We start from the raw sequence: 24,072 nt of genomic DNA, 5'->3' as shown, positions 1-24,072 counted from the left end.
AAAGCCCCTAGTCGCCACATTCTGGCGCCTGTTCGGGGAGGCTGTTACGGGAAAAGTTACTAGTTATGTAGAACAGACTAGTAAAGGTGTCATGGAGGCAGACAAGGTGGACACATTCAGGAAGAAACTTGAATTGTTATTTCGGAGTGAAAGTGGTAAAGAATGAGTACGAGAAAAAATGATGTTCATTATTTCAAACTTTTGTGACCATCTAGATATATATATTTTCTCATCCTGTAATTTACTATTCCCTAAAATAATATGCATTTGTATACTGTCACATGAAAAAGTGCCAACTTGCTTCGTAAATGTGATTCGGATATGGAGTAAGTGGGAAGGATAGGAAAGGTGTCCAAGAATGCAGTAAATAAGGTATACTATGACGGTGGCTTTTGAATGTGTGAAGAGATTTGACAAGATTTTTTTTTAAAAGGGTTGGGGGGAAATTCCAGTATTTGGGGGCGAGATAGTTGTCACCAATATTTTTTTCTTTATTCTTTCATGGGCGATGGCCGTTGCTGGCAAGGCCAGCATTTGTTGTTGATCTTTAATTTAGCTGAAATGTAATTCTTTATTTAAAAAAAAAAGATAAACTAAGCATCACTAATTCACCTGTGTTATTGCTTCGCATGAAATGTTTCTTTAGGGGATGAGTGGAAATGTATGACGGCTAAGATGTGACTTCTTGCCAATGTATTTCATTAAGTCTGCATCTTTGCAAATCTTAAAACCAGCAACCCCTTAACTCTTTGTTTTAAATACTTTCAAACATTATTTTAAAAACTGGACTTACTTATATGCAGTCAAACACCTGGTTGAATTGGAGAAAAGCTATTTCTATCTCTGAGGTTACTGCACAATTTTCTTATGGTGGAATTCCACCATGCGATGAATCAGATGATAGAAGTAGTTTCCTAATTTCATGACCAAAACGTTTTACGACTCTTCTTAAATCTGCAATGGGGAAATGTGCTTAAATACCGAATCCAAGAACCACTTACCCAAGGATCACTTACAAGGCCAAGCTGATTCATGACTGAGAGTGATTGTTCGTTGTTCAGACTTCTTCCATTAGAGACTGTTCAAACATTTGTACCTTGCAAAAATATTTATCTGCAATATAAACCATCAGATCTTTTAGAAGTGGACGTTTCAGGAAACTTCTGAGATGTAAAGCAAAAATAAAAACTAAGTACCTTTGTCAATTGTAATGTATTAAAAATAATGGCCTTCAAATCAAATTAAGATTTGAAAGATTAAAATATTCAATTCAAATGCTTGAAACTCCAACGAATTCAAGATTCCTCAGTAACATTCAAATCTACTATTCACGGAAAGAGTAGATTTTTGGGGATGGGGTGCCACAGTGCTTTTATGTAAAGTCTTTGATAAGAATTTGCTTTAAAATATTTCTGTGTGAATTTACTGTAAATCAGGAGAGATGCACCTTTAAGAAATTATTGCTTTATTTAAAGGTTAACACATTTTCTCTGTTAGCAGGACGACTGATGCGCTGTGTCCGCTGTCCTGTGGCTTATCATGGAGGGGAGACCTGTATTGCAGCAGGGTCTGTAATACTGACAGCCAACAGTATTATCTGTAGCAATCATTTTGCTCCAAAAAAGGGGCACACACACCATGCCCATGTCAATGTTAGCTGGTGCTTTGTGTGCTCAAGAGGTTAGTTTGAGATATTTTTACTGTTGAATTATGTGAATTGATTATTTTAGCCCTTGAATAATTAGCTTTACAGACTGATTGATCTTCCCCTCTGTCCTTTATGTATTCATGGGCTGTTTCCTGAAATTAGGTCTTGCGCATAAATGAGGTCTTGCGCATAAACCTATCTAAGAATGTGACCCACATATAGGACACTTTTCGATTTCACAGGAGTCAGCTGTCATAAGCTATCATCCTACTGTTGTTTCTTGTTCTTTTCACATAACCTTTTAACTTATTTATATTTTTCATCTAATTACCCGAGTTTATAATGGCGTATCTTGACCGTAATCTTTGTATCCTCATTGGCGACAGGCGAGGTTCCAGAGGACTGGAGAGTAGCCAAAGTTGTTCTGTTGTTTAAGAAGGGCAGCAGGCATAATCCAGGAAATTATAGGCTGGTGAGCCTTCAATCAGTGGTAGGGAAATTATTGGAAAAGATTCTTAGAGATAGGATTTGCTCACATTTGGAAACAAATGGACTTATTCGTGATGGACAGCATGGTTTTGTGAAGGGGAGGTCGTGCCTCACTAATTTGATCAAGTTTTTTGAGGAAATGACGAAGATGATAGATGAGGGAACGGCAGTAGATGTGGTACACATGGACTTCAGTAAAGCCTTTGACAAGGTACCTCATGGTAGACTGATACAAAAGGTGAAGTCACATGGGATAAGAGCTGGCAAGTTGGATACAGAACTGGCTTGGTTACCGAAGACAGAGGCTAGCAGTAGAAGTGTGCTTTTCTGAATGGAAGACTGTGACTCGTGGTGTTCCAAGGGGATCAGTTCTGGGGCCTTTGTTGTTTGTGGTGTATATAAATTATTTGGAAGAAAATTTAGCTGGTCTCATTAGTAAGTTCTCAGATGACACACAAATTGGTGTAGTTGCAGATAGTGAAGAGGATTGTCAGAGGATACAGCAGGATATAAACTGGTTGGAGTCTTGGGTGGAGAAATGGCAGATGGAGTTTAATCTGGACAAGTGTGAGGTAATGCACTTTGGAAGGTCCAATGCATGTAGGAATATTAAATGGTAGAACTCTTGCGAGTATTGGCAGGCTGGGAGATCTGGGCGTGCATGTCCACCGATCACTGAAAGTGGCAACGCATGTGGATAAGGTGGTCAAGAAGGCATACGGCATGCTGGCCTTCACCTGTCGGGGCATTGAATATAAAAATTGGCAAGTCATGTTGCAGTTGTACAGGACCTTCGTTCGGCCTCATTTGGAATATTGTGTACAATTCTGGTCGGCACATTACCAGAAGGATGTGGATGCTTTGGAGAGGGTACAGATGTGGTTTACTAGGATGTTGCCTGGTATGCAGGGCATTAATTATGACGAGAGGTTAGATAAACTCAGTCTGTTCTCACTGGAACGACGAAGGTTGTGAGACGACCTTGAGGTCTACTGAGTGCCATGGACAGTGTGGATAGTCAGATGCTCTTTCCCAGGGTGGGAGAGTCAAGTACTAGGGGACATAAAGAGCGTGGGGAAATGTTTCGAACAAATGTGCGAGGCAAGTTTTTTTACACCGAGGGTGGTAAATATATGGAACGTGCTGCCTGGGGAGGTGGTGGGAGCAGGTACGATGGCGGCATTTAAGGGGCATCTAGACAAATATATGAATAGAGTGGGAATGGAAGGATATGGACTCCATAAGTGCATACGCTTTTAGTTTAGGCAGGTACCATGGTCGGCGCAGGCTTGGAGGGCCGAAGGGCTTGTTCCTGTGCTGTATTGTTCTTTGTTCTAAAAAGCTAAACTTTTGTGCTCCGTGTTCTTACCTGAGTTCAACAACTAAATTATCCATAGTTTTTCTAATGGTACTTGCACCACTGCTTGATACGTGGTTTCTAGATGTGTGCACCCCAGTTATCAAGTTTCAAATACAGCACTAATCTTCTAAAACAAACCAGTGCTGTTCCCAAAACCTGATCACGCTGGTGGACCAGTAAAAAGGTTTGTATCTTCAGAACTGTGCTAGCCTGATTTCAATCTCTTCCAGCACCGCAAATGCTAAGTCACAAATAAATAGGCATTTGTGTACATTCTCTCTGCTGCAGTCCAGGCTGATTCCTCTTCCCGATCCTCCATCAGTGTCTTAGCTAAATCTAGTGCTGCAACAGAGGTTTTCACAACTTGGATTGGGTTTGTTGTCACTTGTACCGAGGTAGTGTGAAAAGTAATGTTCTCCGTACAGGGCAGACAGATCATTCCATACATGGAAAAAACAAAGGACATACATAAACACACGATGTAAATATATAGACAAATCGGGTGAGATATAATATATATCAGGTGAAGCATTCGGAGTGTAGCACTACTCAGTAGAGAAGATGCACAGAGAGATCAGTTCAGTCCATAAGAGGGGCATTCAGGAGTCTGGTAACTGGGGAAGAAGCTGTTTTTGAATCTGTTAGTGCGTGATCTCAGACCTTTGTATCTTTTACCCGATAGAGAGGTTGGAAGAAAGAATAGCCCGGGTGGGAGGGATTTTTGAATATGCTGCCTGCTTTCCCAAGACAGCGGGTGGGGGGAACCGAGTCAGTAGATGGGGAGCGGTTTCACGTGATGGACTAGGCTGTGTTCCTGGCTCTCTAGTTTCTTACTGTTTTAGGCCAAGCAGTTGCCACACCAGGCTGTCATTGCAAATAAAGACCTGAATCTAATTTTTATTTTATAAATTGAGAGTACCCAATTTTTTTTTTCCAATTAAGGGCAATTTAGCGTGGCCAATCCACCTAATCTGCACATCTTTGGGTGTGGGGATGAAACCCACGCAGACATGGGGAGAATGTGCAAATTCCACACGGGCAGTGATGAATCTAATTTTTGAGGTTCTTCACTTGCTTGGCTTCCTGACGTTCCCTATCCACCGGGTGAGCAGATGTGGCCAGGAAATCCCAATTCTGAGAGAATTTGTTTCTCTTTGTGACCCTTTCCACAGCTTAACTCTAAATCAGTACTCCACTAATGTCATCCATTCCCATTAATTTCAGATTTCAACAGGTGGCTTATCATAGTCATGGCAGTCATATGATTTTACAGCCCAGAGTGAGGCACTTCAGCCCATCATGTCTGTGCTGGCCATCCAGCACCTATCTATTCTAATCCTTGTATGCTGTGGTATTTAGCTCACCTAAATGCCTCTTAAATGTTCTGAGGGTTCCTGCTTCTACCACCTTTTCAGGCAGTGAGTTTACAATTCCCATCACCCTCTTGGTGGAAAGGCTTTTCCTCAAATCCCCTGGGCATTTCCTTCAATCTATACCCCCTGTTATTGACCCCTCTTCTAAGGGGAAAGGTTTCTTCCTGTCTACTCTTTCTATGCCCCTCATAATTTTGAACACCTGAATCAGGTCTCCCCCAGCCTTCTCTGCTCCAAGGAGAACAACTCCAGCCTAACCAGCCACTCTTCATAGCTGAAACGCTCCAGCCCAGGCAACATCCTGATTAATCTCCTCTGTACCCCCTCTTGTGCAATCACATCCTTCATATTGTGTGGTGACCAGAACTGCAGAAATGCTCGAGCTGCAGCCTAATAAGCATTTTACACAGCTCCATCATAATCTCCCTGCTCTTCTATTAGGGCAGCACGGTGGCACAGTGGTTAGCACAATTGCTTCACAGCTCCAGGATCGATTCCCAGCATGGGTCACTGTCATGTGTGGAGTCTGCACGATCTCCCTGTGTCTGCGTGGGTTTCCTCCGGGTGCTCCAGTTTCCTCCCACAGTCCAAAGATGTGCAGGTTAGGTGGATTGGCTATGATAAATTGCCGGTTAGGTGGATTGGCCATGATTGCCCTTAGTGTCAAAATAAAAGGTGAGTTGGGGTTACTGGGATAGGGTGGCGGCGTGAGCTTGGGTGGGGTGCTCTTTCTAAGAGCCGGTGCGGACTCAATGGGCCGAATGGCCTCCGTCTGCACTGTAAATTCTATGATTCTATTCTATGCTTTGGCTGATAAAGCCAGGTATTCCATATGCCTTAACCACCCTTCTACCTGGCCTGCTGCCTTCAGGAATCTATAAACATGCAACCCAAGATCCATCTGGTCCTCTGTACTTCCTGGCATCCTGCCGTTCATTTTTTATTCCCTTGCCTTTTTGGTCCTCCCCCAAAATGCAACATCTCACTTTTCAGGATTAAATTCTGACCAGCCCGTCTAGATTGCCCTGTATTCGAAAGCTTTCCTCCTCTCTATTTACCACACCACCAATTTTCGTGTCATCTGCGAACTTATTGATCATACCACCCAACTAGATCATTAATGTACACTACAAACAGCAAGGGACACAGCACCAATCCCTATGACAAAGGCTTCCAGTTACCAAAACAACCTCTAACAATCATCCTCTGCCTCCTACCACTGAGCCAGTTTTTGATCCGCTTTGCCATATTGCCCTGGATCAGTAATATGTACAGGTTATTTTCCTCCACAATGAGTTTCTAATCTGTTTTATATAAGGAGATACAAAAGTGTGAGAAGGAATGGAAATGGGAGGAAGAACTATCCATGAAGACTGCATTTGTTGCCAGTGCTTTGCATGCCTAGTTCTCAGGTTTTACTCTGTTATGATCATTGCGAGAAGCAGCCGGGAGCAAAGATGGTGCTGCTCAGACCATCTCGATTGTGTTTTGGGCAGTGCCCTTTAACTGCTAATTGAACCAGATTGGCCGGAGTGCCTGACACGCGTGGAGGAAGTAGATTTTCTGGATCAGGACCCCAGTCGGACTCTGGCCTTGGGCAGTGAGTTTGCTCTGAGCAGAAGTCAGGCATTTGTTTACCAGATATGGGATATTGTAGATGCAAGAGAGAGAGACATTGTTCAGCATGAGATTTTTTTTTTTTTTTGTTGACGCGTATTCCGAATTGTGAGAATTCATCCACAAACATTTTTTATGATGTGTGCTCTGGCAACAACTTCAATGCCACAAGTGTTGTGGCAGAATGCCCCCCCCTCCCCCCATTTAACTTTATTGCTGCTGCTTTAAGTGTGATGTGTTGCACAGCAGGTCTCACTCCACTCTGGTTGTCTGCTTCCATTAATTCAAGCATGCATTGCTCAGGGTACAAACCCTACAGTGCACTGACCCTCAGAAATGGCACCCTACCTATTCCAATAACCCCACCTAACCTGCAGACATTTTGGATTATGGGAGGAAACCAGAGCACCCAGAGTAAACCCACGCAGGCACGGAGAGAACATGAAAACTCCACACAGACAGTGACCCAAAGCTGGAATCGAACCCGGGTCCCTGGCGCTGTGAGGGAGCTTTATGTCCTGTAAAATTTTCAGTTCCTTGATATTTTTATAAGCAAATCAACCCCAGATGTTACTATTCAGCCTTTTGTTTTGGCATTTTTATTCTACTGTTAGCAGTAAATAACATATCATCAAACCACTACTAACAAACTAAAATTTATATTTTTATTGAATTAGACAGAAGCAGAAAAACACTGCTAGAACTAATGGTACAAGGTTCATTACATAGTATTTACAGCACATCATTGACACATAAGCAGTGGATACTGGCAGGCTGTAGGCAGTGGAGTGCTTTCATTGGCTTTCTGTGCACGCACGGGCATGTGCAGATGGGTATCCCTGGCCATCTTGCATTGGCAAGAGAGTGATAATCGCTTATTGTCACAAGTGTAGTGATCTCATATGTGCATGTACACAAGGGGTTAATATATAATCAGTAGCACCACTTATCACTAGAGGGCCGGACCAACAGGGGTATAAAAGGCAACCACATTGGGTCTCAGACTCTCTCAGAGGTGCACTGTGACCAGGGCAATAGCAGAGTAGTTCAGATGGCTAGTGGAGTTACGTATAGTTACTGTAGTTAGATCTTGTTAACCTTATCACTAGTATCAAAGTTCAAGTAAAGAACTCATGCAATTATTGTTATAGTTACTCAATAAACCTTTTGTTACTACTGGATGAATTTGAGTCTTCATAGAGATTCAGAAGACCTCTTCATTAGCCAAGGATTGAGAAGCACATGTTACCGACCACACAGGAAACAAAACATGGTACCAGGCGTGTTGGCTTTAACAGAACTAGTTAGATTAGGTTAGACAAAAATAACTTTGCTCACAAGTCTGTTTGCTGTACTTAATTTTTGGAAGTCCATGCCCACTACGCTAACGAGGCAGGATCTCACTCGATGCAACAGCGCTTTTTGATTGACATCCATCTTGAGCGTGAGCGTTCCGGCCAGTACGCGCATGCGACTTCTCAAAAAGAAGGGAAACTGTAAAATATACTCGAGAAGCTGCGCATGCACAGTTGCGAAAAGCACGCACAGTAAAGGAAACTCGAATTGCGCATTCGCAATCGATTCCTACGCATGACGTCAGAGGACCCGGACCACTCCCATTTAAAAGGGAAATGCACGAAAATGACTCCACCGAGAGAGCGGTGGCGGACTCCACCGAGAGAGCGGTGGCGGACTCCACCGAGAGAGCGGTGGCGGACTCCACCGAGAGAGCGGTGGCGGACTCCACCGAGAGAGCGGTGGCGGACTCCACCGAGAGAGCGGTGGCGGACTCCACCGAGAGAGCGGTGGCGGACTCCACCGAGAGAGCGGTGGCGGACTCCACCGAGAGAGCGGTGGCGGACTCCACCGAGAGAGCGGTGGCGGACTCCACCGAGAGAGCGGTGGCGGACTCCACCGAGAGAGCGGTGGCGGACTCCACCGAGAGAGCGGTGGCGGACTCCACCGAGAGAGCGGTGGCGGACTCCACCGAGAGAGCGGTGGCGGACTCCACCGAGAGAGCGGTGGCGGACTCCACCGAGAGAGCGGTGGCGGACTCCACCGAGAGAGCGGTGGCGGACTCCACCGAGAGAGCGGTGGCGGACTCCACCGAGAGAGCGGTGGCGGACTCCACCGAGAGAGCGGTGGCGGACTCCACCGAGAGAGCGGTGGCGGACTCCACCGAGAGAGCGGTGGCGGACTCCACCGAGAGAGCGGTGGCGGACTCCACCGAGAGAGCGGTGGCGGACTCCACCGAGAGAGCGGTGGCGGACTCCACCGAGAGAGCGGTGGCGGACTCCACCGAGAGAGCGGTGGCGGACTCCACCGAGAGAGCGGTGGCGGACTCCACCGAGAGAGCGGTGGCGGACTCCACCGAGAGAGCGGTGGCGGACTCCACCGAGAGAGCGGTGGCGGACTCCACCGAGAGAGCGGTGGCGGACTCCACCGAGAGAGCGGTGGCGGACTCCACCGAGAGAGCGGTGGCGGACTCAAAAATGGAAGCAAGCAAACACTCCATAGCGAACGCCATGCATGAACAAGACTATGAAAGTCTACCAAGCTCATTTAACCAACAAGAAGACACTGAATGTCTACCCACTGTATGTGAGACAAGTGACGAAGAAATCACAATTCCCATAAAGGATGTGCAGGATCACAGCGAGACTGACAGATCTCAGCTCGTCTGCACAGAAGCACTCAACAATCAGAGGAGGGCTACTCATGAGTCCATAGAGACCACGTCAATAGAAATCTTGAAGATTTTGACCCCAGAAGAGGAGCACCAAGACCAAAAGAAAATGTAATTGTGAAGATTTTGACTCCAGAAGAGGAGCACCAAGAAACCAATGATGATTCAAGTGAACCAGAAATGACTCTAGAAGAGTACCAAGGAAGCAAAGAAGAGGAATCAAATCCACCACAAATTACTGATGTCACCAACATCAATGTAACAGATACCACAATGGACACTGACACCAATAACTGTGACAGTGACTCAAATCATCCACGCGGAACACTCATTGAGCGCAACAAGAACACCAAACACCGCAAGACGCACAGCAGAAACAAGAACAACAACAGCAACAACAAAAACAACATGCAGCGCAACACGAACAACAAAGACAACAAGAAGCATAACAGAAACAACAAGCACGACAAGAAAAACGACAAGAATAGCGACAAAAACAACAAAAATAAACAAGCACGACAAGAAAAACAAGAACAACAGCAAAAATAACAAACAGAAACAACAAGCACAACAAATACAACAAGAATGACAACAACAAGAACGACAACGAATGCAACAACATGAAACAATGACCTTTACAACATGGTACAACTCTGCACATGATGGACAATGTCACAGCACACTGCAAAACAATGACAAGACTACAAACATGCCAAGGCATGGCAAAGAATCTCACAAATTCACATCTGCTCCAGAACAAGCAAGCACACCAGATGACACACTAGATCAATACCGCAAGCACAGGAAAACATCCAGGTCAGACAATGGTGTAACCCATAGAATCGCTACCACAAGTATAGAAAAAAAAAAGAAAGTCTAAATCAGACACCAAAGTGATTTGACAATTCGAACACCATGATGACTTGATGGTCACTTAAACACAAGAACACTGACGACGTTCACAAAGAAATAACGACATCAACATCACCACTTCAACAACAGAAGACGAAAGCAACTAAACCGAACAAATTCATAACGTTTGGACTCAAATTTTATTATTAAGATTGGGTTCATAAATAATAATTGGCTTTGTATAATCAAGATCATCACAACTTGTACATAACACCATTTGTCTACCTATTTCAAGCAAGCAAAAAAACCTTAGAGACTAAATGTATTCACATTTGACGGACTAACTCATTGATTTTATGTAATGCATTTGCAAACTGCATCCATTATGTTTGTTCAATTTTCTTTATAACATATCGAAAATATGTAACACGAAAAAAAGGGGGATGTAGTGATCTCTATATGTGCATGTCCACAAGGGGTTAATATGTAATCAGTAACACCACATGATCACTAGAGGGCCGGACCAACAGGGGTATAAAAGGCAACCACATTGGCTCTCTGGGTGCACTGTGACCAGAGCAGTCGCAGAGTAGTTCAGATGGCTAGTGGAGTTACGTATAGTTACTGTAGTTAGATCTTGTTAACCTTATCACTAGTATCAAAGTTAAAGTAAAAAACTCATGCAACTATTGTTATAGTTACTCAATAAACCTTTTGTTACTACTGGATGAATTTGAGTCTTCATCGAGATTCAGAAGACCTCTTCATTAGCCAAGGATTGAGTAGCACATGTTTCCTACCACACAGGTAACAAAACAACGAGTAGGCTTCAGTGACGTCACTGTGAAAAACCCCTAGTCACCACATTCCAGTGCCTGTTCGGGGAGGCCGGTACGAGAATTGAACCCGCGCTGCTGGCATTAGTCTGCATTACAAGCCAGCTGTTTAGCCCACTGTGCGAAACCAGCCCCATATCCATGAACAGCTCTGTTATATTGCTTAAGTGCCGTTGATGAACATCTTTGAGTTAATGGTTTGTCAAATATGTACGTGCGTGTTTTAAAAAATGGACTGTGATAATGCCCCTTGTTTCATTATGGGTTTATATATTTAGCGGAAAAATAAAAATTGCATGATACTGATTTACTATTTAATGTTTTCCTACATCACTCCCTCTGCATTTCAAAGTAAATAAAGTGCACCTGAGGTGAGATTCATAACAAAATGCTATATAAATGCAAAATGTACTTTATTTTAAACATTATGTAAATTTCTACAAAAATTGTTTCCCTGTGTTAAGTCTGGCTCATTTCCTACAGGGGGAAGCCTTTTGTGTTGCGAGTCCTGCCCTGCAGCATTTCATCCAGAATGCTTGAGCATTGATATGCCAGAGGGAAGCTGGTATTGCAATGATTGCAAAGCAGGCAAGAAGCCACGCTACAAAGACATTATCTGGGTCAAACTGGGTAGCTACAGGTCAGTACAAACAAAGAAAGGTGTTTGCTTTTTTTAAACTAGTTTTGTTAAATACGTTTTTTGTTTTATGAGAATACATGGCATGGCATAATCACTGGCATTTTAAAACTGGACACAGGTTTGAAATCCAAGATTATTTTGTAAAAGTTAAATAATGCAAGTTATTGTTTCATTTGGAGATATCCTTGCAAATGCATTCCTGTGAATTGTTTAGCTGAATAATTGGGTCTAGAAATTTCTGACAGACAGATAAAGTTGCAGAGGGGAAGACTTACCATGAGTCAATTAGCCCCATTCCAAATCCTGAGAATCGGGATATATTGAATATCCTGGGGGTTACCATTGACTAGAAACTGAACCTGACTAGCCATATAAATACATTGGCCATAAAAGTAGGTCAGAGGCTAGAAATCCTGCAGCGTAACCCCTGACTGCCCAAAGCCTGTTCCCTACCTGCAAGGCATAAGTCAGGAGTGTGATGGACTACTCGCCACTTGTCTGGATGAGTGCAGCTCCAACAGGACTCGAGAAGCTTGACACCATCCAGGACAAAGCCCGTTTGATTGGCACCCCCTCCACAAACATTCACTCCCCTCACCACTGACTCCTATTGGCACCTTCCAAATCCATTAAGAAAGACCAGGGCAGCAGTTGCATAGGAACATCGCCACCTGTTAAGTTTCCCTCCAAGCCACGCACCATCCTGACTTGGAAATATATCGCTGTTCCTTCACTGTCCCTGGGTCAAAATCCTGGATGTCCTAACAGCACAATGAATGTACCTGTACCACATGGACTGCAGTGGTTAAAGAAGCAGCTCACCACCTTAAGGGCATTGAGGCGAGCACTTGAAATGCCATAGCATACAAGGCTATGGACCAAGTGCTGGAAAATGGGAGTAAAACAGATGTTATTTTTGGCTGGCACAGTCACGATGGGCGTAAGGCCTGTTTCTGGGCTGTAAAACTTATGATTCTGTGGCTGCCTTTGGGGATGGATATTAAATATTGGCCTAGCCAATGAAGCCTACATCCTAAGAAAGTAAAATAGAGCCATTTGCAAGAAATGGCAGACACTTAGTGATTTGCTTTGTGGCATCGAAACCACAGTGAGATTGGGGTATTGATGTGGTACCTTGCTACCCCATTAGGGCAACTGTTATCGGAGCCAAAGAGTGAACAGTTTTTAACAAAGTCTGTGCAGCCACTCATTGTATTGTGAGCCCTATTTGTGACTGAATTGTTAATACATCCATAACATGCGGCCATACTTTATATTGTCTTCCAGTGAGGTAGCACTAGCAGGGTTTCTAGAAGTGGGATATTGTCCTGTTTTTTGAAAGATAATCTTGCTTGACCGAGAAACAGCCATTTTAAATTGTGGCCAAAAAAGGAGCAGATTTAAAAGTCGGAAGAAATTAGGAATAACAAAAACCTGAGGAGGATCTGTAGTTTTAATTTTCCTGGGGGAAAATGAATTATTGCAAGTGGTTGTGATTGCCCCATATTGGGGCAACACACTGGGGCTGTACATAGGTAAGCTTTTGACAGATTAGAAGGGCCAAGAAAGAAAACCATAGTAAAACTCTAAAAATCAAAATGAGAAAGGTGTATCCAAAAAAGATGTTGGAAGTTGAGAAGTATATCTTCTCTAAAAGTGTGAAGTATGAGCAAAGTTGGACAAAGGTCCCAACCTCTCCCATTTAATGACATAGCTGAAGTTCCTCACCGTAAAACAATTTTGTCATTTTTTTTCTGCACTCTGATGCTTTCACATCATCCCTGAAGTGTAGCACCCAGAACTGGACACAGTTCTAAGTTTCAGGTCTCAGTTGAGGCTAAGGGCGAACCAGTGTTCTGTACAAGTTTGACATTTCCTTGCTTTTGTACTTTATGCCCCTATTAATAAACCCTAGGATGCTGTATGCTTTATTAACCATTCTCTCAACTGTCTTGCTACCTTCAGTAATTTATGCACAAATACACCCAGGTCCCTCTGCCCTTTTTAAAATTGTACCCTTTATTTTATATTTCCCCTTGCATTCTTCCAAACCGAACCGATTCACACTATGCATTAAATTTCACCTGCAACTTGTTCACTCATTCCACCAACATGTCTGTCCTTTTGCAGTTCTACACTATCCTCCTCACTGTTCACAATCCTTCCAAGTTTTGAATTACCTGCAAATTTTTAAATCATGCCTTATACACCAAGGCCTAGATCATCAATATATATCAGAAAAAAGCAACAGTCCCAAACAAGGACCCTGGGGAATTCACTATAAACCTTCCTCTACTCTGATAATATTTATTAACCAGTACGCCCTTCCTGTCATTTATCCAATTTCATATCATGTTGCTATTGTCCCTTTTATTCTGTGACTTATAACTTTGCTCACAAGTCTGTTTGCAGTACTTAATTTTTGGAAGTCCATGCCCACTACATTAGCATCATTATCTTCATCGACCCCCTGTCCACCTCATACCACCTCATAAATACAATCCAAGTTAGTTGAACACATGTTGCCTTTAACAAATCCATGCTGATTTCACTTAATTAGTGGTCACTTGGGCAAATATAGGTTAAGTTTGTTCTGAAATATTCCTTCTAGAAGCGTTCCCACCACTGAGGTTAAACTGACTGGTCCGTAGTTAATTATGTTTCCATTTCTTGTTTTCCTTCCTACAGCATATTACCTGGCACCTCTGTGCAGTAAATTGCATCTGCCATCTGACTGTCCATTCGAGTAATCTCCACTCTGGTATTTTGCATTAGGGCATGCTGTGTGCCAAACCATTACCTTTTGTTTCAACCGACTGCTGATTTCTTCTAACCCTCAAGAGAGTGGACACCAATAAGAGTTACACTATTTCGCCCTAATCCTTTATTTTTTTTATCCATCTATTCGTCAACGAATTTTTATCCAGGAATCTCTTGAGACCTCTTAGCAAATCGCCTCTGGAAATCACATCTATTGCTCTCTGTTTACCAATCCAATCAGACCCTTCTTTGGAAAGCTTACTTTCGTGTCCATTTGCTCCAAGTCCTCAGTGATAATTTTTTCTTTACACTGATTTTGGAGCCAATGATTGGAACCTTGGCTATTTCTTTTCTAGTTTCCTTGGAGTTCCTCGTTAGTGAACCATCTGGTCCTATGTGATTTGTCTATTTTACATTGGTTGGCTTCTTTAGTGCCATTCCTCTTGATAGTAATCTTCACTAACTGTTTTACACACCTATGGTGGTTTAATACTAGCAATAGACAACCTCCAGGTGAAGGTGGCACAGTAGCACAATGGTTAGCACTGTTGCTTCAGTGTCAGGGACCCGGGTTCGATTCCAGGCTTGGGTCACTGTGTCGTGTCTGGATGTTCTCCCCAGTCTGCTTTGTGTTTCCTCCGGGTGCTCCGGTGTCCCCCCACAAGTCCCGAAAGACGTGCTGTTTGGTTAATTGGACATTCTGAATTCTCCCTCTGTGGACCCGAACAGGCGCAGGAGTGTGGCGACGAGGGGATTTTCACAGTATCTTCATTGCAGTGTTAATGTAAGCCTACATGTGACACTAATAAAGATTATTATAATAAATTGGGTAAAAAAACTTAAATGATATATACCTCTTCTAACACTTTCTGCATTATAAACTTGCCTGCAGCTCACTAGTTTTTTTCTAGTTTTGTCTGATATTCTGTCTTCGCTTTTCTAATTTATATTATTGATCTTTATTTTGATGTTTTGCTCTAAAGTGCTGAATGTTTTCTCAGTACATTTAACAGGATATACTTGATTTGTACCATTTCTGTTTAAATGTTTTCCATTGCTCACATATACATTTCAATTAACAAAGAACTAAATGAAAAAACAGGTCCTCCAGGGTCGTCATCTACCCGAGCTACATGCAAATTGGCATAGGGATGAGAAAATTAAGGAAGTAAACACATGGCTAAAGGAGTGGTGCGGGAAGGAGGGGTTTCATTTCATGGGGCATTGGCATCATTTCAGGTGGAATCTGTACATTTAGGATGGTCTCCATCTGAACCGATCTGGGACCAGTATTTTAGCAAAAAGGATGAATTGGTGATCTCAATGACTTTAAACTAACAAGTGCGGGGGGACTCCAGGAAGTAAAATGGTTAATAGGAAGCAAAGCACCATGTTAGCACATGGAAGGTGGGTTCAACTACATTGAAAGTTATGAAAAAAGATAAAGGGAAGACTAACTCAGGAGAAGTTATTAATAGAGGTATTATGATTCGAAAAGGTATTAAAACTAGCATCAAGGCACTTTACCCGAGTGCTTGTAGCATTTGAAACAAGATAAATGAGTTGACAGCACAAATCATTGCAAATGAGTATGTGCAGGTTAGGTGGATTGGCCATGATAAATTGCCCTTAGTGTCCAAAATTGCCCTTAGTGTTGGGTGGGGTTACTGGGTTATGGGGATAGGGTGGAGGTGTTAACCTTGGGTAGGATGCTCTTTCCAAGAGCCGGTGCAGACTCGATGGGCCGAATGGCCTCCTTCTGCACTGTAAATTCTATGATAATCTATGACTGGGAGTTAAATACCAGGGATATCATACTATTCGGAAGGACAGGCAGTAAGGCAAGGGAGGTGGTGTAGCACTGATATTTAAGGATGACATCAGGACAGTAGTGAGAGATGATATAGGTTATATAGCAAAAAAGGTTGAATCCATTTGGTGGAAATTAGAAAAAGTAAGGAGAAAAGATCACTGATAGGCGTAGTCCATAGGCCATCAAATAATAACATCCACGGTGGGATGGGCAATAAACAAAGAAATAACTGATGCATGTAAAAATGGTATGGTAATTATCATTGGGGGGGGGGGTTTAATCTACATGTCGATTGGTCAAACCAGGTCGGTCAGGGCAGCCTTGAGGAGGTGTTCACAGAATGTATCCGCGATAGTTTTCTCGAACCGGATGTAATGGAACCTACGAGGGAGCAAGCTATCCTAGAGCTGTGCAATGAGACAGGAATAATTAATAATCTCCTAGTTAGGGGCTCTCTCGGAAGAAGCGATCATAGTATGGTTGAATTTAAAATACAAATGGAGCGTGAGATGGTAAAATCCAACACCAGTGTCTTGCGCTTAAACAAAGGAGACTATAATGGGATGAGGGAGGAGTTGGCGAGGGTAGATTGGGAGCCAAGACTTGTGGTGGGACAATTGAGGAACAGTGGAGAACTTTTGAAGAGATTTTTCACAGTGCTCAGAAAAAGTACATACCAGTGTAAAGGCAGGACTAGGAAAAAGGATAATCAACCATGGGTATCTAAGGAAATAAAGGAGGATATCAAATTGAAAGAAAAGGCATACAAAGTGGCAAAGATTAATGGGAAACTAGAGGATTGGGGTATCTTTAAAGATCAACAGAGAACCTCAAAAGAAGCTATAAAGAAAGGTAAGATAGATTGAGAGAAAACTAGCTCAGGATATAAAAACAGATGCAACGGTTTCTACAAATATATAAACAAAAAAGAGTAGCTAAGGTAAACATTGGTCTTTTCGATGATGAGAAGGGGGATTTAATAATGGGAAATTTAAAAATGGCTGAGGCATTGGACAAATATTTTGTGTCGGTCTTCAAAGTGGAAGACACAAATAACATGCCACAAGTTGGCAAGGAGGCTATGGCAGGTGAGGACCTAGAAACGATCATTATCACTAAGGCAATAGTGTTGGGCAAGCTAATAGACTAAGACAAGTCTCCTGGCCCTGATGGAATGCATCCCAGGGTACTAAAAGCGAGGTGGCGGGGGAAATAGCAACTACGTTTGTGGTAATTTACCAAAATTCGCTGGACTCTGGGGTGGTTCCGGCAGATTGGAAAACAGCAAATGTGCCGCCACTGTTTAAAAAAAGCAGGTAGACATTCCCGAGGGTGGAGGAGCAAGAGGTGGCTTGTTTGGGGGCACCAATTGGGTTGGAGGAGCTGGGCAAGGGTTTGGGGAGCATGCAGGCGGGGAAGGCCCCGGGACCGGATGGATTCCCGGTGGAGTTCTACAGGAAGTACGCAGACCTGTTGGCCTCGCTACTGGTGAGGACCTTTAATGGGGCAAGAGAGGAGGGGACCCTGCCCCCGACAATGTCGGAAGCGACAATTTCTTTGATCCTAAAGCGGGACAAGGACCCACTGCAATGTGGATCGTACAGGCCGATCTCGCTCCTCAATGTGGATGCAAAGTTGCTGGCAAAAGTGCTGGCCACGAGGATCGAGGACTGTGTCCCGGGGGTAATCCACAAGGACCAGACAGGATTTGTAAAGGGCAGGCAACTAAACACCAGTGTGCGGCGGCTCTTAAACGTGATAATGATGCCATCGGAGGAGGGAGAGGCGGAGATAGTGGCAGCTATGGACGCGGAGAAGGCCTTTGACCGAGTAGAGTGGGAGTACCTCTGGGAGGTGCTGCGTAGGTTTGGGTTCGGGGTAGGGTTTATCAATTGGGTTAAGCTCATTTACAGAGCCCCGATGGCGAGTGTAGTGACGAACCGGCGGAGGTCGGAGTACTTTCGACTGTACCGAGGGACGAGGCAGGGGTGCCCCCTGTTCGCATTGGCGATCGAACCATTGGCCATGTCATTGAGGGAGTCTAATAAATGGAGTGGGGTGGTCCGAGGGGGAGAAGAGCATCGGGTGTCGCTATATGCGGATGACCTGTTGCTGTACGTGGCGGATCCAATGGAGGGGATGGTGGAGGTCATGCAGACTCTAAGGGAGTTTGGGGAGTTTTCGGGCTATAAGCTCAATGTAGGGAAGAGTGATCTCTTTGTATTACAGGCGGGGGACCAAGAAAGAGGGATAGGGGACCTCCCGCTGAGGAGGGCGGAGGGGAGCTTTCGGTATCTGGGGATCCAAATAGCCTGGAGTTGGGGGACCCTACATAAACTGAATCTGACGAGGTTGGTGGAGCAAATGGAGGAGGATTTCAAAAGATGGGACATGTTACCGCTCTTGCTGGCGGGTAGAGTGCAGTCGGTCAAAATGGTGGTCCTTCCGAGGTTTCTGTTTGTGTTTCAGTGCCATCCCATCGTGATCACTAAGGCCTTTTTTAAGAGAGTAGGCAGGAGTATTATGGGGTTTGTGTGGGCGAATAAGACCCCGAGAGTAAGGAGAGGGTTCCTGGAACGCAGTAGGGACCGAGGAGGGTTGGCGCTGCCAAACCTGGGGAGCTACTACTGGGCAGCAAATGTGGCGATGATCCGCAAGTGGGTTATGGAGGGAGAGGGGACGGGATGGAAGAGGATGGAGATGGCGTCCTGTAAAGGAACGAGCCTGGGGGCGTTGGTGACGGCACCGCTGCCGCTCTCGCCGACAAAGTATACCACGAGCCCGGTGGTGGCGGCAACGCTAAGGATCTGGGGCCAGTGGAGACGGCACCGGGGTGCAATGGGAGCATCGGTGTGGTCCACGATCAGGGGTAACCACCGGTTTGTCCCGGGGAAGATGGACGGGGGGTTCCAGAGCTGGCAACGGGCGGGGATTGGAAGAATGGGGGACCTGTTCATCGACGGGACGTTTGCGAGCCTAGGGGCACTGGATGAGAAGTTCGAGTTACCCCCGGGAAATGCCTTTAGATATATGCAGGTGAGGGCTTTTGTGAGGCGACAGGTGAGGGAATTCCCGTTGCTCCCGGCACAAGAAGTTCAAGATAGGGTGATCTCGGGTGTATGGGTCGGGGAGGGCAAGGTGTCGGAAATACACCAGGAGTTGAAAAAAGAGGGGGAAGCGCTGGTAGAAGAGTTGAAGGGTAAATGGGAGGAGGAGCTGGGGGAGGAGATCGAGGAAGGTCTGTGGGCTGATGCCCTAGGTAGGGTTAATTCCTCCTCCTCGTGTGCCAGTCTCAGCCTGATACAATTTAAGGTGGTCCACAGAGCGCACTTGACGGGGGCGAGGTTGAGTAGATTCTTTGGGGTAGAGGACAGGTGTGGAAGGTGCTCAGGGAGCCCGGCGAACCATGTCCATATGTTTTGGTCATGCTCGGCACTGGAGGGGTTCTGGAGAGGAGTGGCGGGAGCAATATCTCAGGTGGTGAAAGTCCGGGTCAAGCCAAGCTGGGGGCTAGCAATATTTGGAGTAGTGGACGAACCGGGAGTGCAGGAGGCGAAAGAGGCCGGCATTCTGGCCTTTGCGTCCCTAGTAGCCCGGCGAAGGATCTTGCTAATGTGGAAGGAGGCAAAGCCCCCCAGCCTGGAGGCCTGGATAAATGATATGGCTGGGTTCATAAAGTTGGAGAGGATTAAGTTCGCCCTGAGAGGGTCTGCGCAGGGGTTCTACAGGTGGTGGCAACCGTTCCTAGACTATCGCAGAGCGTTAGAGGAAGGTCGGTCAGCAGCAGCCACCTTTGGGGGGGGGGGGGGGGGGGGGGGGGGAGTCCGGGGGCGGGGGGGGGGGGCTGCCTGGGAGGGTGGATGAGCAAGAGATAACATGAAGGGTTGGGGAAACTGGCACGTACGGGTGAGGGCCAGTGTACAAAGCTGTGTAAATATATCATTTTGCCATGTATATATCTTGCTCTGTGCGATTTCTCGTTTTTTTTTTTGTTGCGGGGGGGGTTATTGTTTGTAAGGGAGAAAAATTGTGTTAAAAAACTTTAATAAATATATCTTTTTTTAAAAAGGAGGTAGACAAAAGGCAGGTAACTATAGGCTGGGTAGCTTAACTTCTGTAATGTGGGAAATGCTTGAGTCAGTCGTAAAGGAAGAAATAGCGAGACATCTGGATAGAAATTGCCCCATTGGGCAGACGCAGAATTGGTTCATGAAAGGCAGGTCATGTTTGACTAATTTAGTTGAATTCTTTGAGGACATTACGAGTGCAGTGAACAACGGGGAACTGGTGGATATGGTGTACCTGGATTTCCAGAAGGCATTCGACAAGGTGCCACACAAAGGGCTGTTGCATAAGATAAAGGCACATGGCGTTTACGGGTAATGTATTAGCAAGGATAAAGGATTGGTTAACTGACAGAAAGCAAAGAGTGGGGATAAATGGGTGTTTTTCTGGATGGAGATCAGTGGCTAGTAGTGTGCCTCGGGGATCAGTGTTGGGTCCACAATTGTTCATAATTGACATGATCTGGAGTTGGGGACCAAGTGTAATGTGTCATTTGGAGGTGACACTAAGATGAGTGGTAGAGCCAACTGTGGGACACGAAAGAGAAAATGCTGGAAAATCTCAGCAAGTCTGGTAGCACCTGTAGGGAGAGAAAAGAGCTAATGTTTCGAGTCCGATGATTCTTTGTCAAAGCTGTGAGAGGACACAGTCTGCCGAGGGATATAGATAGTTTAAGTGAGTGGACAAGGATCTGGCAGATGGAGTTCAATGTTGATAAATTTGAGGTCGTCCATTTTGGTAGGAATAACAGCAAAATGGACTATTATTTAAATGGTAAAAAATTACAGCATGCTGCTGTGCAGAGGGACCGGAATCACAAGTTGGTTTCCAGGTACAGCAAGTAATTAAGAAGGCAAATAGAATTTTGTCCTTCATTGTTAGAGGGATGGAGTTTAAAGGCAGGAAGGTTATGTTGCAGCTGTATGGGGTGCTGGTGAGGCCACACCTGGAGTACTGTGTACAGTTTTGGTCTCCTTACTTAAGAAAGGATGTACTGGCACTGGAGGGTGTGCAGACGAGATTCACCAGGTTGATTCCGGAGTTGAGAGGATTGGCTTATGAGGAGAGACTAAGTAGACTTGGACTATACTCATTGGAATTTAGAAGAATGAGGGAGTACCTTCTAGAAACATATTTTTTTTAATTATGAAGGGAATAGATAGGATAGAAACAGGGAGGTTGTTTCCACTGGGGGGTGATACTCGAACTAGGGGGCATAGCTTCAAAATAAGGGCAAGCAGATTTAGGACTGAGTTGAGGAGGAACTTCTTCACTCAAAGGGTTGTGAATCTGGAATTCCCTGCCCAGTGAAGCAGTTGAGGCTACCCCGTTGAATGTTTTTAAGGCAAAGGTAGATCGATTTTCGAACAGTGAAGGAATAAAAGGTTACGGTGAGCGGGCGGGTAAGTGGAGCTGAGTCCACACGATCAGCCATGATCTTATTGAATGGCGGAGCAGGCTCGAGGGGCCAGATGGTCTCTTGCTCCTAGCTATGTCATTATTTAGCATTGTTTCCTTTTATCAATGTCATGGAATTGTTTTCTTCCCCCCTCCCCCCTCCCCATCATGTGTCCTTTCATCATCCTCCCATTTCTCAAGAAAAGTATGTTGCCTATCCCAGTCTGTTTTTTAGATAATTAAAATCTGAAGCACTATTGTTAATATGTACCTCTCAAGAATGACATTTGTGGTGACAATTTCCTTCACACTGGCAATATAATCCCAGTTATAATTGTAAAAATATAATCCCTTTCTTTCTCTCAAATGAATCGACCATGATTTTCTTGCAACCACCTCTTCAATTATTTTGTGCGCGTGTAGGATATTGTTTCTAAATAATATCCTGTAAGTTTTATACCCAAGCAAGAGCAAAATGATCCACCTGAAATATTAACTGTTTGTCTCCACAGATGCTGCCTGAACTTGTTGAGTATTTCCAATAGTTTCTGTTTTTTATATTTAATTGATGATCCTGACCCAGCTGAAACCTCTCCTATTTTAATCAATGTCCCAGTCCCAGTTGATTTTATGGTTCTGTGTTTCTATACGTTTATTTTGGTTTGGCTTCCCATATTTGCGTTTCTTTTTTGACATGTGGCTCTGCTAATCTCTTTCTTGCCTCAGTTTACCTCTGGAGTATTTACAGCTGAAGCTTATATTTTTTTTCCATTCCATCTCCACTTTAGTAGTTTAACTCCAGCCCCCCCACATCTCATTGTCTCCCAGTTCTCTTCAGGTTTAAGCCACCTTTAATTTTGCTGGTGGTTGTTGGTTTTTTTTCCGAAGAATTGAATAAGATGTTTATAATGAAGTTTGGGAGCCATTGCTTTATTACTTTATTATTTTGACTAGACTGAAGTTACTTGTTGCAGTTATCTGGTTTTGCTTTTGTTCTGATTTATCGGAAATCTGCTATCCAAACACAGGTGGTGGCCGGCAGAGATATGTCACCCAAGAAATGTTCCAACAAATATTCAAAATATGAAGCACGAGATTGGCGAGTTTCCAGTTCACTTCTTTGGATCAAACGACTACTTTTGGACCCATCAGGCACGCGTATTTCCTTATATGGAAGGTGATAAGGGAAGCAAAGACAACAAAATCAAAAGCCTCAGCAAAGCCTTTAGAAAAGGTACTGTGAGAAAAGCGAAATGGAGTAGTTAATTGAAACTTTTTTAAGTTTTCATAGTGTCATTGAGACACAGAAGGAGACTATTCAGCCCAACGAGTCTGTGTTGACTTTCTTGATGACTCCGGTCATTCTCATTCCTCACTCTATCCCTATAACCCTGCAAGTTTATTTCCCTCCAGTGTCGTGTCTAATCTTTCCATGACTACTTACTGCATAAAATAGCTCTTCCTCACTTCCACCCCTCTGGGCAGCACGGTAGCACAAGTGGATAGCACTGTGGCTTCACAGCGCCAGGGTCCCAGGTTCGATTCCCTGCTGGGTCACTGTCTGTGCGGAGTCTGCACGTTCTCCCCGTATCTGCGTGGGTTTCCTCTCGGTGCTCCGGTTTCCTCCCACAGTCCAAAGACGTGCAGGTTAGGTGGATTGGCCATGATAAATTGCCCTTAGTGCCCAAACAAAAGGTGAGATGGGGTTATGGGGATAGGGTGGAAGTGAGGGCTTGAGTGAGTTGGTGCATACTCGATGGGCCGAATGGCCTCCTTCTGCTTTGTATGTTCTATGTACTTCTTGCTTTCAAAATAAGCCTTAAATTTCTGTCCCCCTAGTCCTTGTATTATTACTTACTGGAACAGCATCCATTTGTCTGTTTTACCTAAAGCTTTTATCATCTTGTACACCACATTGTAATTTCCTCTCAATTTCCCTTTTCTCCTGGGCGACCAACCACAGCTACCCCAAGCTAACCTCGTAGCTAAGATCCCTTGTTGCTTGAACCGTTCTGTTAAACCTCCTCTGCATCCTCTCAAGGATCCAACCTGAAATGTTGTGACCCCCTCGGTCGCTCCATCCCTAAACACTGTTTAGGACTGTACTGGTACCTAATACCTCTCCCTATTTCTTTCAGAATGTATCAAGTCATACTACTTTTATATTAAATTCCATCTACCATGTATTTGTCTACCCATTCCGCGTTTTTGATTGGCTTTTGATTATCCTCGCTGTCTGCCACAGCTCCAAGTTGGTATCAAACTATAGTTACTCTATTCCAATAAACATATTATTTATAAATATATCAAATGGTACTGACATCTTGGCAATGTCAAAAGCAGTTAAATTTGTAAAGAAGTGCTGTCTAAAGTCATTTAACATCGGTGATCGCTGGGCAGCATGGTGATGCAGTGGTTAGCACTGCTGCCTCACGGCGTCGAGATCCCAGTTTCAATCCTGGCTCTGGGTCACTGTCCGTGTGGAGCTTGCACATTCTCCCCGTGTTTGCGTGGGTTTCGCCCCCACAATCCAAA

At 44.4% G+C, this 24,072-nt stretch overlaps 1 protein-coding gene across 6 annotated transcripts in view; it reads left to right on the top strand.

Moving 5' to 3' along the window:
• LOC140409219 (histone-lysine N-methyltransferase NSD2-like) overlaps positions 1–24,072 on the top strand; it is a 137,479-nt gene that overhangs the window by 86,669 nt on the left and 26,738 nt on the right. For 5 of the 6 annotated variants that reach the window (XM_072497500.1, XM_072497497.1, XM_072497496.1 and 2 more), the window contains exons 14-16: positions 1,498–1,680; positions 11,345–11,501; positions 22,566–22,771. In XM_072497500.1, the coding sequence (XP_072353601.1) occupies positions 1,498–1,680; positions 11,345–11,501; positions 22,566–22,771 (546 nt within the window). The remainder of the gene's footprint in view (positions 1–1,497; positions 1,681–11,344; positions 11,502–22,565; positions 22,772–24,072) is intronic. The other variant, XM_072497501.1, reaches the window with a different exon arrangement.

This window comes from Scyliorhinus torazame, chromosome 3 (genome assembly GCF_047496885.1).
Source record: "Scyliorhinus torazame isolate Kashiwa2021f chromosome 3, sScyTor2.1, whole genome shotgun sequence".
NCBI classification, from domain to species: domain Eukaryota; kingdom Metazoa; phylum Chordata; class Chondrichthyes; order Carcharhiniformes; family Scyliorhinidae; genus Scyliorhinus; species Scyliorhinus torazame.
Note: the sequence above shows the minus strand (reverse complement) of the source record. Positions and strands in the feature narration are given on the sequence as shown.